At 38.6% G+C, this 15,919-nt stretch overlaps 1 protein-coding gene across 2 annotated transcripts in view; it reads right to left on the reverse strand.

Annotated features, from left to right (window-relative positions):
- The window catches only part of ARL5B (ARF like GTPase 5B), a 31,738-nt gene that overhangs the window by 7,138 nt on the left and 8,681 nt on the right, over positions 1-15,919 (reverse strand). The window contains exons 2-4 of one of the 2 annotated variants that reach the window (XM_006159728.3): positions 6,946-7,006; positions 4,864-5,011; positions 1,450-1,533 (exon numbers count right to left, since the gene is read on the reverse strand). In XM_006159728.3, the coding sequence (XP_006159790.1) occupies positions 1,450-1,533; positions 4,864-5,011; positions 6,946-7,006 (293 nt within the window). The remainder of the gene's footprint in view (positions 1-1,449; positions 1,534-4,863; positions 5,012-6,945; positions 7,007-15,919) is intronic. The other variant, XM_014592076.2, reaches the window with a different exon arrangement.

Genomic DNA, 15,919 nt, shown 5'->3' on the forward strand with positions numbered 1-15,919 from the left:
AAGGGATTGCGGCGTGACCATCCCCCCTAGGGGGTGATTTCTCGCTTTCTGTCTCTCTGTCTCTCTCTGTCTGTCTGGCGAGCGTACGCGCCCTATAGCGAAAACCTCTCAAAAAAAAAAGTACTAAAGGTGGGGCCAGCAGTGGCATGGTGGTTAAGAGCACTAGACTCCCACATGGCCAACCATGGTTAGAGTCTCGGACATGGCAGTTTGCTTTCTCACTTTCTCTCTCTCTCTCTCTGGTCAAATTAAAATAAATAAATAAATAAATAAAATTCAATACAAATAATTATTAAAATAAATTATATAAAAATTATAGTAAGGTATTCCTACAAATAGTAATCACTGCTTTCAGGGTAGCAGATACTACCCTTTCAGGATAGTGGATACTACATTGAAAGAGAAAGAGATCATAGTGGAAAGGTCTCATAAGATATGTAATATCCCATGTTAAATGCTGGTTGCCTGAATGTATTGTAATGTTTTTATGTGTATCAAATAAATTAGATTGTCAGGCAAATCAAGATGTATTTTTCTATGTTTTCCCATGCAAAGATGTGTCATGACTTTCCTGACAACCCAGTATGTAGAATTAGTTATCTCCAGTTACTCATTGAAGAAATTCCAGGGACCAGCAATTAGTGTAATGGTTATGTTGCTGAACGCCCATGTAGCCAACCACAGTTCGAGTCCCAGACCTGGTGGCTTAAACTCACACCAGGTGCATGTGCATGTGTGCCCAAGATCCCTAGAGGAGAATGCAGGAGAAGGGATTGTGGCGTGGCCATCTCCCCTGGGGGACGATTTCTTACCTTCAATGTCTTTATCTCTCTCTGTCTTTCTGGCTAGCAAATTCATGAACCCTATAGCAAACCCCCCCCCAAAAAAAATGCCACCTATAATAAACTCTTGAGGAAAAGATGCTTATGCTTTCTTTTTCCTTAATTCCATTTAAGGCATGTATAAGCAGCCTTAACTTTGAAAAAAATCTCTGCAATAACAGTAGTCTACAAGTTAATGTGATGGGTTTTTTAGATTTGAAAATAAAATAGAAATTTCTCATTTTAAGACTTTAATCAATTTTATATATAAAGTTTTGTTAATGATGAAATAAACACCATCATATCACATTCGTCTTTGTAAAAGAGCAAAAGTGGCTAGCAGGTATGGTATGGACGTAAAGGTACTGGATCCCACATGGCCAACTCTGCAGTTTAAGTCCCAGACCCCATGGCTTGAAAGTCATGCTGAGCACGTGCAGATGTATGTCCCAAGTCTCAAGAGAATGGAGGAGAAAGCAGTGCAGGGTGCCCATTGTCCCTGGGGACTGATTTCTCTCTTTCTGGTAAGTGCACAAGCCCTAGAGCAAAAACTAACAATGACAAAAGCAAAACCAATGTACAGATACCTTAAGCCATTGCTTTTTAAAGATATGCTTGCAAAATTTACCTCATGAGCCAACATTCTGTATAATTCTTCTTTTGTAATAGCTAGTCGTTCCCTGTCAATGCTATCAACAACGAGAATGATGAACTAGAAGACAATGAAAAGGAAAGAAGGTTGAATAGGACATAAAAAAGTAATTTCTGGAAAATTATTCAAGTAATATCAGTACTTTCTTCACATAGCTTCATCATTACTATAATACGTCTATTGCTTTTTCATCATAAAGGGGTTACATGATATTGAATCACATTAAAAACTAAGCAAGTGTAAACTTTTGCCTTCAACAAATAAACATTTCCAATTTTTATTAAAGTAATGTCTAAATACATAATATTATGTAAAAATAAGTTATGATTTCAAATTCTGGTAAAAAGTAAAGTTTACAAATAAACAGTAATTTAATATCCTTTCACTAAAACTTCAGAGTACTACTCTATTATAAGTCATTTAAACTGTAATTGTTAACTTATTTATGTGTGAAACAGTTTCCTGCCTATTAGAAAGAAAAGTTAGATTATAATAAAATGAAAAACACATTGGGAACCAGCAGTTAGTGTAATGACTATGTCGCTGGACTCCCACGTAGTTGACTGCGGTTCATGTCCCGGACCCAGTGGCTTAAAACTCACTCCGGGCACGTGTGCATGTGTGCCCAAGATCCCAAGAGGAGAATGGAGGAGAAGGGATTGCGGCGTGACCATCCCCTTGGGGGGTGATTTCTCGCTTTCTGTCTCTACGTCTCTGTCTGTCTGGCGAGCGCACGCGCACTATAGCGAAAATCTCTCCAAAAAAAAAAAAAAGAAGGGGCCAGCTGGTGCCATGGGGGTTAAGGTGCTGGACATTCCCACATGGCCAACCATGGTTCGAGTCCTGGACCTGGTGGCTTGCTTTCTCACTTTCCCTCTCTCTCTTCCTCTCTGTATCTATCGCTGGTCAAATTAAAATAAATAAAATTAAATAATTATTAAAAAAAAGAAAAAATTCATTAAAAAAAAGCATTTGTATAAAACGATGATCTATGATAAAAGCTCGAGAAAAAAATGTGCCCGCTGATGCTAAATAGAACGTATATACTTAGGTGTGAATGTTAGCTTGCTTAAGCCAGATGGATGCAGGTAAAATTAAAGAAAGGCAAAAGAGACAGAAGAACAGGAGAAATGTGTTGGTAAAGGTGAACATTAATGAAAGTATCTTTTGCATTAACTATCAATGCAACTTTGATAACTATCAAACACTAAGATAAAATTCCCACATAGAATATAAGATTGCAAATATTATATATGCTATGCTGTGGTGCTGTAATAAAAGACTTTGTTCTTTGTAGTAATTTTTATATTCTTGTAGAAATAGTTCTACAAGTTCACTGATTTAAAAAACTATTATTTCGGGATCAGCAATTGGCATAATGGCTATGTCACTGAACTCCCATGTAATCGACTGCGGTTTAAGTCCCAGACCTGGTGGCTGAAACTCACACCAGGCGCGTGTGTATGCATGCCAAAGATCCCCAGAGGAAAATGGAGAAGAGATTGTGGCGTGGCCATCCCCCCTAGGGGTTGATTTCTCACTTTCTGTCTCTGTCTTTCTGGTGAGCGGAAGAGCCGTATAGCAAAAACCTCTCTCCAAAAAAAAAAACAAAACAAAAACAAAAACAAAAAAACAGCAACAAAAAACATTATTTTAAAATGCTTTTAAAGGGACTAGCAGATGGTGTAATGGCTATGTAACTGGACTCCTATGTAATCGACCGCGTCCTGGAACCGGTGGCTTCAACTCACGCCAGGCACATGTGCGTGCGTGCCCAAGATCCCTAGAGGAGAATGGAAGAGAAGGGATTGTGGCGTGGCTATCTCGGGGGAGGAAAGGGGGGTGTGGTTTCTCGCTTTCTGTCTGAGTGTCTTTCTGACGAGAGCATGCACCTATAGTAAAAGCCTCTCCAAAAATAAAAAATGCTTTTAAATACACATGGATCAGTTAGAATCAATAGAGTTGCTCAAAGAGAGTTGTTCTTTTCACAGCTGGAGTTAATTGTGAGCTCTAGGGAAAAAAAGTACCAACAGCTATGCTGTTAAAATATGTGAAAGCGGGACAGTGACATAGCCATTACACCAACTGCTGGTCTCTCCCCAGTTCTAATTTTTAAAAGGTTTTATTTTATGGGGGAAAAAAGTTTTGCCTCTTAAAAAAGAAATTCATGGACATTTTTATAAAATATGGATCCTAATAAAAGGCAACTGTAGGGACCAGCAGTTAGTGTAATGGCTATGTCACTGTACTCCCAACGTAGTCAATCGCAGTATGAGTCCTGGACCCAGTGGCTTAAACTCACACCGGGTGCATGTGATGTGCGTGCGTGCCCAAGATCCTGCGAGAAGGGATTGTGGCATTGCCAACCCCCTGGGGGGTGATTTCTCACTTTCTGTCTTTGTGTCTTTCTGGCGAGTACATGCACCCTATAGCAAAAACCTCTCAAAAAAATTTTTTTTAATAAATAAATAAAAATAAAAGGCAACTATACATAAGCTTATGTACAGTGTATTTATGTTCTGTATTTACTCTTTGGTTCCTTTTATTAACATGTGTTTAAGTAATCTTATCATACCTCTGTGTGCGTGCCCAAGATCCCTAGAGGAGAATGGAAGAGAAGGGATTGTGGCGTGGCTATCTCGGGGGAGGAAAGGGGGGTGTGGTTTCTCGCTTTCTGTCTGAGTGTCTTTCTGACGAGAGCATGCACCTATAGTAAAAGCCTCTCCAAAAATAAAAAATGCTTTTAAATACACATGGATCAGTTAGAATCAATAGAGTTGCTCAAAGAGAGTTGTTCTTTTCACAGCTGGAGTTAATTGTGAGCTCTAGGGAAAAAAAGTACCAACAGCTATGCTGTTAAAATATGTGAAAGCGGGACAGTGACATAGCCATTACACCAACTGCTGGTCTCTCCCCAGTTCTAATTTTTAAAAGGTTTTATTTTATGGGGGAAAAAAGTTTTGCCTCTTAAAAAAGAAATTCATGGACATTTTTATAAAATATGGATCCTAATAAAAGGCAACTGTAGGGACCAGCAGTTAGTGTAATGGCTATGTCACTGTACTCCCAACGTAGTCAATCGCAGTATGAGTCCTGGACCCAGTGGCTTAAACTCACACCGGGTGCATGTGATGTGCGTGCGTGCCCAAGATCCTGCGAGAAGGGATTGTGGCATTGCCAACCCCCTGGGGGGTGATTTCTCACTTTCTGTCTTTGTGTCTTTCTGGCGAGTACATGCACCCTATAGCAAAAACCTCTCAAAAAAATTTTTTTTAATAAATAAATAAAAATAAAAGGCAACTATACATAAGCTTATGTACAGTGTATTTATGTTCTGTATTTACTCTTTGGTTCCTTTTATTAACATGTGTTTAAGTAATCTTATCATACCTCTGTGTTTGAGTAATAAGTATTCCAGGATGATCGCAGTGACTCTTGACCACCAATGTCCCACATAAGAAAATGAGTATTCTTCACAACTATTTCTTCAACATTGCTTCCTATGGTCGGAGATGTATGAACCACTTCATTCATTAAGCTGTTAAAAGACAGATACTGTAAAAACTCTTTTGTAAATCTTAAGAATCTGAAGCAAGTTTTGTTTATTTTTAAGATGAATCAACTTTGCTTATTTGTACCCATATTGGTAATCATGAGCATGAAAAATAGAAACTAGGAAAAATTTGTGCAAAAGAGCATCTAGACAAAGAACAACTCCTACAGGAAGATCATTTATTGTATTTTAATGTAATACAGTGCATGCTTGATTTGGATATAAAGGACTATCTTGGGCGAGAGTTTGCATTGCTGAGGCCACAAATTCCAATACCACAATGCTCTGTAATCAGAAGAGAACCAGTGATCCATTCTGAAAGAGAATACTTCTGGGTGACTGTGACACCAACACTTGCAAATTAGCAAAAATTGAACACCAGGCTCTCTATAATTTTAAAGAATGTCTGGGTAAGAAAAATGAGATTCCGCTAAGTCACAAAAATTGGTTCAGGTTTATTAACCTAAACTACAATCTTCAAAAGATAAGGCAAATAAAATTTTAAATGAAAATGAATTATTAATATGTTAAGACTATTGATGCTTATACCATTTGTATCACCATAATCATTGGTTAAGCTATTTTAATTAATTAATTAAATAAAATGTATGAGAACTTCAAAAAGTTTATGGAAATGAATATTATGAAAAATTATGGATAAAAACTTGTTTTTCATCAATTTGTTTTTATTTGTTACTTTGTTACTATACAGGCTTTGCTTTATTTTCCATTTTATTTACTTTTTGACAATCAAATCAAGGATACTGCCATAAGCATTCTTTTTTTTTGGAGAGGTTTTTTTTCGCTATAGGGCACGTGCGCTCGCCAGACAGACAGAGACATAGAGACAGAAAGCGAGAAATCACCCCCCAGGGGAGATGGTCACGCCACAATCCCTTCTCCTCCATTCTCCTCTCAGGATCTTGGGCACGCACGCACACGCGCCCAGCGTGAGATTTAAGCCACCGGGTCCGAGACGCGAACCGCGGTCGACTACGTGGGAGTCCAGCGACATAGCCATTACGCTAACTGCTGGTTCCCTGCCATATGCATTCTTTTTGACAGAGAATTTTACATTCTTGGGCCTATTAAGTGTTTCTTCTTTGCTTCCTACCCACTCTCTACTATCCCCACCCCTCCCTTTCAGACTCTGGTATCTACACTTACCCTCCCTACAATCATATCTTCAGATAGTTTCCCTTCTGCTATGGGGTGGAGACATTCTGCATATATTGAGCAAGGATATATAGTGTGTGTCTTTCAAAGTCTGGATTACTTCATTTACTAGTAAGTCTTCCAAATTCAACCACTTAGAGTAAAATATCAGTCTCATTGTTCTTTATGACTGAATGGTATTCCACAGTGTACACCGCCACAAGTTTTCAACATAGACACCAGTTCTTGGGCACATAGGTTGATTCCATATTTTTGTGATTGCAAATAATGTTGGAAAAAAACATGGAAATGCCAGCCTCTTTCTGACTAAGTCCTTTCCTATCCCGTCAGGTTAAATACCAAGGAGTATAATTACTGGATCATATGGTAATTATATCTGCAGGTTTGTGAGGAACCTCCATATTGTTTTTATACAGTAGTTGCACCAATTTGCATTCCTACCAATACTGTAGGTGTTCCCTTTTTGCCACAGCCTTGCTAGTACTTATACTTTATTTTTTTAATCACAGCCATTCTGGCTGGGGTTAAGTGGTATCCCATTGTGGTTTTGATCTACATTTCCCATAAAAGAGATGTTGAGCATTTTTTTCATGTGCACTTTGGCCACCTGTATGTCTTCCTTAGAGAGCTGTCTGTTCATATCATTTACCCACATTTTTCATTGAATTACTCATTTTTTTGCAGTGAGTATGTGATATATTCAGTAACCAAAGTAATAATGTTTAATAAATACACATACTTACAACTGATAAAGAATGGTGGTTTTCCCTGCATTATCCAGTCCCACTATAATTACTTTGTGTTCTACAAAAAGAAAACAAACCATAATCATTTACTGTTTACTACATTTACTACATTACTACCATAAACATGTACTGTTTACTACAATTACATGCTTTCAACAATGATTATCATTAAGCTTGTTTTAATGAAAACCTTTCACTGGATATATACTACTAGACTGTTAAAATACAGAAACTTTATGATGTTAAGGTCACCTGCCTTCTGGGAAACAATCTACTGTGATGTTCTCTAGATACTTCTCTTGTAAGAGACGGGTAAGAGGTAAACATACAGAACCTGGTCCCTTGTACTAAATATTTGGGGAAATCCAAATACTAATCTAGACATTATGACTTAAAATGTAAGTTAAAAAAAAAAGAACACAGTTTTACACACCTTAAAGTCTCTACTTATCAAGTTAGATTTTTCTGAAGTTGTTTTAATACCTGAGTTTTTCCACCTGTAAGTATCAGGATTTTTTTCTTCTGTTCACTCAAAAAATCCCATTTAAAGCTTAAAACTGAAAGATTTTCTCTCTTACAAAGACACAGACTTTAGTTTTTCACTCCTTCTACTAATTTGCAGGTGCGTGTGCGTGTGTGCCCAAGATTCCGAGAGGAGACTGGAGGAGAAGGGATTGTGGTGTGGCCATTCTCCTTGAGGGGTGATTGCTCTCTGTCTCTCTGGAGAGCACACACACCCTATAGAAAAAAACAGAACAAAACAAACTCTCAAAAAAAAAAAAGGGAAGAAAAAAAATCAAAGAGAATTTCTCTCCTTTTATCCCATTTTTTTCACCTTAACTAAAGTGAACAAAAAAATCTATACTTTTAATATAGAATACCAGGGACCAGCAGATAGCACAGTGGTTACATCACTGGACTCCAATGTAGTTGACTGTGGTTTGATTCCTGAACCCAGAAGCTTCAAACTCACACCGGGTGTGTGTGTGTGTGCTCAAAATACTGAGAAGAGAACAGAGGTGAAGGGATTGTGGCATGGTCACCCCCCAAGGGGGAAAAGTGATTTTTCACTTTCTGTCTCTCTATCTCTGTCTCTCCAGCAAGCACAAGCACCCTATAGCAAAATCTCTCTTAAAAAAATTATAGGGAACCAGCAGTTAGCGAAATGGCTATGTCGCTGGACTCCCACATAGTCGACCGCGGTTCACGTCCCGGACCCGGTGGCTTAAAACTCACGCCAGGCGCGTGTGCGTGTGCGCCCAAGATCACGAGAGGAGAATCACCCCCTGGGGGGTGATTTCTCACTTTCTGTCTCTATGTCTCTGTCTGTCTGTCTGGCAAGCGCATGTGCCCTATAGCGAAAACCTCTCAAAAAAAAAAATATATATATATAGAACACCAAACAACGTCAAATAGACTAACATTATGGCAAGTAAGGTACTAGTGAAGAATTAACTAGTGAAGCTATTAAATAGTGAAATAATGTCAAAATGTATCTCATCAGATGAAAATTCAGTACTGTTAAAACGTATCACAAGGACCAGAAGTTATTGTAATGGCTATATCACTGGACTCCCATGTAGTGGACCGTGGTTCGAGTCCTGGACCCAGTGGCTTAACCTCACGTTGGGCGCGTGTGCTTGAATGCCCAAGATCCCGAGGGGAGAATGGAGAAGAAGGGATTGCGGCGTGGCCATTCCCCCAGGGGGGGGATTTCTCACTTTCTGCCTTTCTGTCACTCTGTCTTTCTGGTGAGCACACATGCCCTATAGCAAAAACCTCTTAAAAAAAAAAAAAAGGTATCATAAAAGGGAACAGCAAATGGGTTAGCAGTTACGTTGCTGGATTCCAACATAGGTAACTACTGTTCGAGTCCCGGACCACAGTGGTTTGAAACTCATGCAAGGCATCTGTGTGTGCATGCCCAAGATCCTAGAATGAGAGAGGATTGCAGTGTGGCCATACTCCCTGGGGGTATGATTTCTCACGTTCCCTCTCACTGTCTCTGTCTCTCACTCTCTCTGGTAAGTGTATACACCCTAAGGCAAAGACTTCTTAAAATAAAAAAAGAAAACATGATAAAACAAGGTGAGTAGATGGCATAGTGGTCATGTTGCTGGACTCTCATAAAGTCAACCGTGGTTTGAGTCCTGGACCTGGTGGCTTCAAAATCGCACAGGGTCTGTGTGTGTATGTGCCCAAGATCCTAGGAGAAGAATGGAGAAGGGATTGTAGTAAGGTCTTTCCTCTATGGGGTGATTTCTCATTTTCCCTCTCACTGTCTCTATCTCCATCCCTCATCTCCCACCCTGCACATGTCCTAAGGGGAAAACCTCTTTTTTTAAAAAAAAATATGCTAAAATGAGGAACTTTTGGGCTGGTCCCACAGCCTAACGGTTAAGGGAGCCGAATCCCATATGGCTGACTGAGGTTTAAATCCGGGCCCTGGTGGCTTAAAAAACATACTGGGTATGCCAAAAATCCCAATAGTAAGGAGAAAGAGGGAGAAGGTATTGTGGTATGACCACACCCCCAATGGGGGTACTTTTTCCCTTTCCCTCTCTCTAAATTTTTTTTATTATTTTGCTTTTTAAATTTGTTTATTGGTTGTAACTTGACCAAAGAGGGACAGAATGAGAGAAAGTGAGTAAAGTTAAGTGAAAAAGCAAGCCATCAGGTCTGGGACTCAAACCATTGTTGGCCATGTGAGAGTGTCCAACACCTTAACCACCATGCCCCCTCCCTTTCCCTCTTGTCTGTCTCTCTGGTGAGCATGCATGCTCTCTGGCAATTATATATATATATATATAATGCTACATACCAACGCTTACTGTCATGTAACTAAACCCAGCCTTTATACAATGTGTAAGCAACTATATTTTTAAAAAATGTCAAATATGGTGATTTAGCAAATTTGGGATACAGCATACATAGACTATAAATTTAAATTTAAATTATTGCAAGGAGATGGCAGTAAAAAGTCAGAGAATATCATGTCGCATTCTGAAACCTGAATGCCTAGACAGCAATGATGAGTAAGCACCCAACGAGGACTCTTGAAAGTATGTGCAAAGTCATTAAAAACTGTCCCTGGGGGACCAGTATTTGTCACGGTGGTTATAAGGCACTGGACTGCAACATGGCTGTCTGTGGTTAAGTCCCATACTCGGTGGGTGGCTTAACAATCACGCTGGGGCATGTGTGTGTGCATGCCCCAAATCCCAAGAGGAGCATGGAGAAGGGATTACAGTATGACCATCCCCTAGAGGTGATTTCTCACTTTCTCTCTCTGTCTCTACCTCTGTTGCCAGTGAGTACACGTGCCCTGGGGCAAGAAAATTTTCATACGCACACACAAAGTCAGTGTATTATACTGATTACATAATGTATAGTTCACAACTTGAGATCTATTCCTGTGCTCTTATGCTTTCATTGCCAAATTCACTTCTGTGGAACTCAGCATTTGAAAAAAAAGCATAAACTTACTGCTTATTTTGTAGATTAACAAAGGTCCCATGAAATTGAGCAATTTGCTTTAGTAAACATAGGTAGATAATGACACAGTGAAAATTAATTTGTTGCCATGTTCTTTCTACTCTACCACATTAACTTTCTTTCCCAATTCTTTAGCCTCCCCCAAATCCTATCACAATACCTACATTCCTGAATGCCTAAATTTTTTCAGAGAAACACAAATCAGATGACTCAACAATTCATCATTTATTGAGCCCATTAAGTGACGATAATATGTGTGACTAAGATGAACAAGGCACAAACTTTACCCTCAAGAATTTTAGAGTATGTAAAAAAAAACACAAAAGAGCATCATTAATACAAAGTAATAGATAACAGAGGTATCATAAGATATGATAAAATTCTTAAGGTTAAGTGAGGGCTAGAATCCAACTCTCAGTTAAGGAAAAATGTCAATAATAAAAAGAAATACCTTAGAGTGCAAAAAAGAAATATCTTAAGAGTGTCAGTGTGTTGTGTTGTACACGCCTAACTTAAATAAATTAATCCTTATATTCATTCTATGAGGGTGATATTATTTTACTGATGAGGAAACTGAGTCTTGGGTTGGATAACTTGCCCAAGGCAGTCTAGTGGGGAAGTAAAGAAAATGTATCCTGGTATTTGATTCCAGAGGTGGAGCTATATACTACTAGACAATGTATTACCTGTCACCATTTTATACTATTTATATATTAATGGCAGACTAGCTATAAATACAAGGTTTAAAGAAGTCTTAATTTTTTAATTTCTCAAATTCTTTTACAGTTTAAAAACAGGCTTGAGTGTAGAAACATGAATATTTATGTACTTTGTCTTCAAGAAACTTAAAGCTTAAGGAAAATGGCAACTATGTTCTATATTCTGGCTTCTACTCCTTGATTTAGTAGTAAACATGAAAATAACACTACTTCTAGTAATACTTTTCTTTTTTAAGAGTTTGGCTCTAATGTTCTCCCAGTGTGATGCCTCACCTTTGTGACAAAATTCTTATCATCTTATGATAACGAAAAAGAATAGCTTATACGTAAGACATACAATCAGGACCAGAAGTTGGCATACTGGCTATGTCACTGGACTCCCATGTAGTTAACTGCGTTTTGAGTCCCGGATCCGGTAGCTTAAACTTACACTGGGGCGTGTGTGTGTGTGTGTGTGTGTGTGTGCCCAAGATCCCGAGAGGAGAATGGAGGAGAAGGCATTGTGGCATGGTCATCCCCTTGGGGGTGGTGATTTCTCACTTTCTATCTCTCTCTGTCATTCTGGCAAGCACAAACATCCTATAGCAAAAACCTCTCCCCCAAAAAAAGAGAGAGAGACATACAGCCTTCTGGAAAACAGAGGAATTAAATACAGATAAAGCAAGATCAAAGAGTCTAAGAGGGTAGAACACTGTACAGTCAGAGCCCAGACTGAAGTGCCTAAGGAAATACCAAAAACCTTTTCCTCAACTTGGTAAACAAAAATACTGATAAGGCGACTTCAATAAGAACATACTGGAACATAATGGAACATTCTAGCTATCTAAAGAAATCAAATGCTGTCCACAGGAAGGTTATGATGCGGAAGGCAAACGTTAAAGGGCACAGACCATCTACCCCATGGTTTCAAACTTGTTTAATGATCACCACAGTTTAAAAATATACTTTAGCTAGCCACAGTGGTGTAGGGTTAACATAGCTCTCTGCATGCTACAACCTTATGAGAAGGTCCCATGGTTTGTGTCCCAAGATGTACACGGGTCCATGACATGACTAGCTAAGCTAGAAGTGTACTTTTGTATGAGGACCCCATTGCAGGTCTGAGATATGTGTCTTTCAGAACTGCAATGGGATCTTGGGCACACGTATACATGCCCAACTAAGCCACAGGGTCTGGGACTTGAACTGCAGTCAACTACATGGGAATCCAACGACATAGCCATGACGCCAACTGCTGGTCCCTAAAATATATATATTTTTACATCACTACCAAAAAACGCATGTAACACAAGCAAAGGTTTCACAAGATACCTCTACTACTTGAGATACCTTCCATTATCTTATATTTTAAAATGTTTGTTCCTCTTTAAAATGCTGGTCCTCATTAAACTGACATAACTTACTAATGATTTAAGAATGCTGGGCAGTTTGAAAAAGCTGATCAAAGACATACAAGTTAAAAGGTAAACAGGGTAGTGCTGGCAGACAGCAAGAAGGTTAATGTGGCTGGATCCCACATGGCCTACTGTGTGGTTCGAGTTCTGGACCCAACAGATTGAAAATCATACCAGGCACGTGAATGGAAAAGAGGAGGATGGAATAGAGGGGACTGTGTGGTCATCACCCCTGGGGAGTGACTTATCACTCTCTCTCTCTCTCTTTGCCTTGCAAGTGCCTAGGCCCTATAGCAAAACTAAAAAAGTAAACATGGTGAGTACAAAAATATAAAAAATTATTGAAATTTAAGAAGCTTGACAGGATCCAAGTAGAATGAGCACCAAAAAAACCCCCAAAAAAACAAACAAAAAAAAAACAATGCTAGATATGGCTAATTTGCTGAAAACCTAACCTAGGAAAAACATTCAAGGTAGTAGGCGAAAAAAGCCAGGTTAAAAAAGGGGAGCAAAGATATGTTAGCTGACTTCTAGTTACGGAAAAAAAAAAAAAAAATGGAGGCCAGAAAACAATATAAAGACAATCTTAAAGCATTAAAGGTAAAGAAAAAATATCAAATGTACTGTATCTAGGAAAAATATAATTCAAGAATCTGGACCAGCAGGTGGTGGTTAAGGTGCTGCACACTCCCACATGGCTGACCAGAGTGCAAGTCCTGGACCTGGTGGCTCGTTCGCTCGCTAGCTCGCCAGATCGCCCTCCCTCCCTCCCTTCCTCTCTCCTTCCTTCTAGTAAAATTAAAAAACATAAATGAATGAATAAATTAAAAATAAAATAAAATTATATATATGTGTGTGTGTGTGTGTGTGTATGGAGAGAGAGAGTTCAAGAATGAAGGCAGGCCCAGCCAGTTGGTAGTAAATTGAACTGCAGGACTCGAAGCCACGTGGCTGACCAAGGTGGATCTCCATGAAGACCCACTTGTCATGTGCACTTGTGATCAAGATTCTAAGGAGCTGTAGTGCATTGTAGAAGGACTGTGGCATGAAGACACCCTGTCACGAGTGCACTGCCCTTCTTCCCCTCTCATGTGTACATCCACTCTCTAGTATGAATAAAAGAACAAAGACTGTGCATTGGCAGCTGGATCCTGTGTGGCGTTCTGTGGTTTGAATGCCAGCTTTGAAAGGCTTAAATTCACACCAGGCACACATGTGCTCATGCTCCACTGGGGAGTGTTGCCTTTTTCTGGTGAATGCATGTGTCTTCTGACAATTTATTAAAAAGAAAAGAAAGAAGAGGAAGAGGAAGCCCAAATGATATTTTCAGTAAGACAAAAGAATTAATGATCAGTAGAGCTACATTACAAAAATCCTGGAGTTCTTAGGTCTGGGAAGTGAAATTATACTAAAATAAAGTACACATGACTATTTACAGCAAAAATCGTAGCAGTGATTTGTGAGGTTATAACATAAGCAAGTATAATATTGGGTCATCGGAAAAGTCATGATATGTTTTTCCATGCAAAAATGTGTCATGACTTTTCCGATGACCCAATAAATACAAAACTAGAGGAGCAGAAAGTGCAACTCTACAGTTTCAAGTATTTACTTTTTACAAGCAGTATTACATTAATTCTTAGTAGAATGTAGAAAAGTATGAATATATGTTGTAATCCCTAGGGGGAACGTAATCATGCAATAAGAAATAGATAAGGAATTCATAAGTCAATTAAAATGGAATTCGAAAAAGTTATATACACCTATATACACACATATATATGTGTATATAAATCTATAAGTATATATATATGTTAAGTTGCCAGGAAAGTCATTTTTCTATGTTTGTTTTTCTAAATATTCTTCTTTTTTTTTTTTTTCCCCCAGAGATTTTTGCTGGGACTCCAACCAAGGTCGGCCATTAACCACTACACCATCTGCTGGTCCCATCTATGTTTTTCTACGCAAAAATGAATCATGGCTTTCCCAATGATCTGCTATATATAAAACTTAGCAAAAAAAAAAAAGTGAAAAAGAAGAAACAGAACAAGAAGAAACCAAAACAAAATAAAAAGCAGATTGGAAAAAGAAAAAACAAGTAGTAAAACAGCAGACTTAATACATAATCTGATCAGGCTAGCCTCATTGCCTGGTGGTTAAGGGAATTAAATCCCACATGGCCAATGATGTGGTTTGCGTCTGGGTCCCAGGAGCTTGGCAAACATGCCAGGCACATGTGTATATGTGCTCTAAATTTAGACAAGATGGAGAAGAGATTGTGGTATGACCACACACCATTGCAAGGTGCTTTCTCCCTTTCCTCCTCTTTCTGTTGAGTACAGACGCTTTCTAGCAATAGTACATACACACACACACACACACACACACACACACACATAAAACTGTATCATACATCCAACCATATCAATAAATTTGACAAAGCATTCTAATTAAAATTGGACCAAAGATTCCAATTAAAAAAGAGAGAATTTCACAATGTATAAGAAAAGCAAGGCATAGCTATATGGACTCTACAAGACATACACAGTAAAGTACAGAAAGTCTGGGGCTAGCAGGTGGTGGTTAAAGCACTGGACTCCCACATGGCCCACTATGTGGTCTGAGTCCCAGAGCTGTCAGCTTGCTTCCTCACTTTCCCTATTTCGCACTTTCTCTCTCTCTCTCTGACTCTGTCCCTCTCTGGTCAAAAGAAAATAAATACATAAAGTTTAATAAAATAATTCTTTAAAAAAAACCCACACAAACATAAAACAAACCCAAATAAAGTGAGAAGACTGTGACTACCAGACTTCAAAATTTACTATAAAGCCATGGTAATCTAGATGGCATAGCATGGCAAAGAAATTGCCATATAGGTCAATGCAGTCAATGCGAGAGAAAAAGAGAACCCAGGGATAAGACTCATATTCACGTGATCATCTGAATTTTGATTTCTGACAAAGGCTCCAAGGCAATATATTTAGGGGGAAAAATGTCTTCAGTAAATTATAAATTATGCTGGGACAAGCAGCTGTTCATGTTAAAAAAGAAAGAAAGAAATCTAATTCCTATTCACATCATAACCCCAAAATAATTTGAGATAGATCACAGACCTAAGCATAACAGCTAAAGCTTCTAGATGAAAACAGGACACAGATAAGCAGCAACAGTTCATTAAAAACAAATTTCCTTTTAAGAAATTAGACTTGACCAACATTTAAAAATCCTCATTATGAAAATGAATAAGTCATGTGGTATTTTTCTGTTTTTCTATGCAGAATTGTGTCATGACTTTTCTGATGACCCAATAAAAACAAGTCCAGAATAGCTGGATACTAGGCACAGAGTCAAACAAATCCAATA

The sequence above is a fragment of the Tupaia chinensis genome, unplaced genomic scaffold, assembly GCF_000334495.1.
Source record: "Tupaia chinensis unplaced genomic scaffold, TupChi_1.0 Scaffold000647_1, whole genome shotgun sequence".
In the NCBI taxonomy this organism is placed as follows: domain Eukaryota; kingdom Metazoa; phylum Chordata; class Mammalia; order Scandentia; family Tupaiidae; genus Tupaia; species Tupaia belangeri.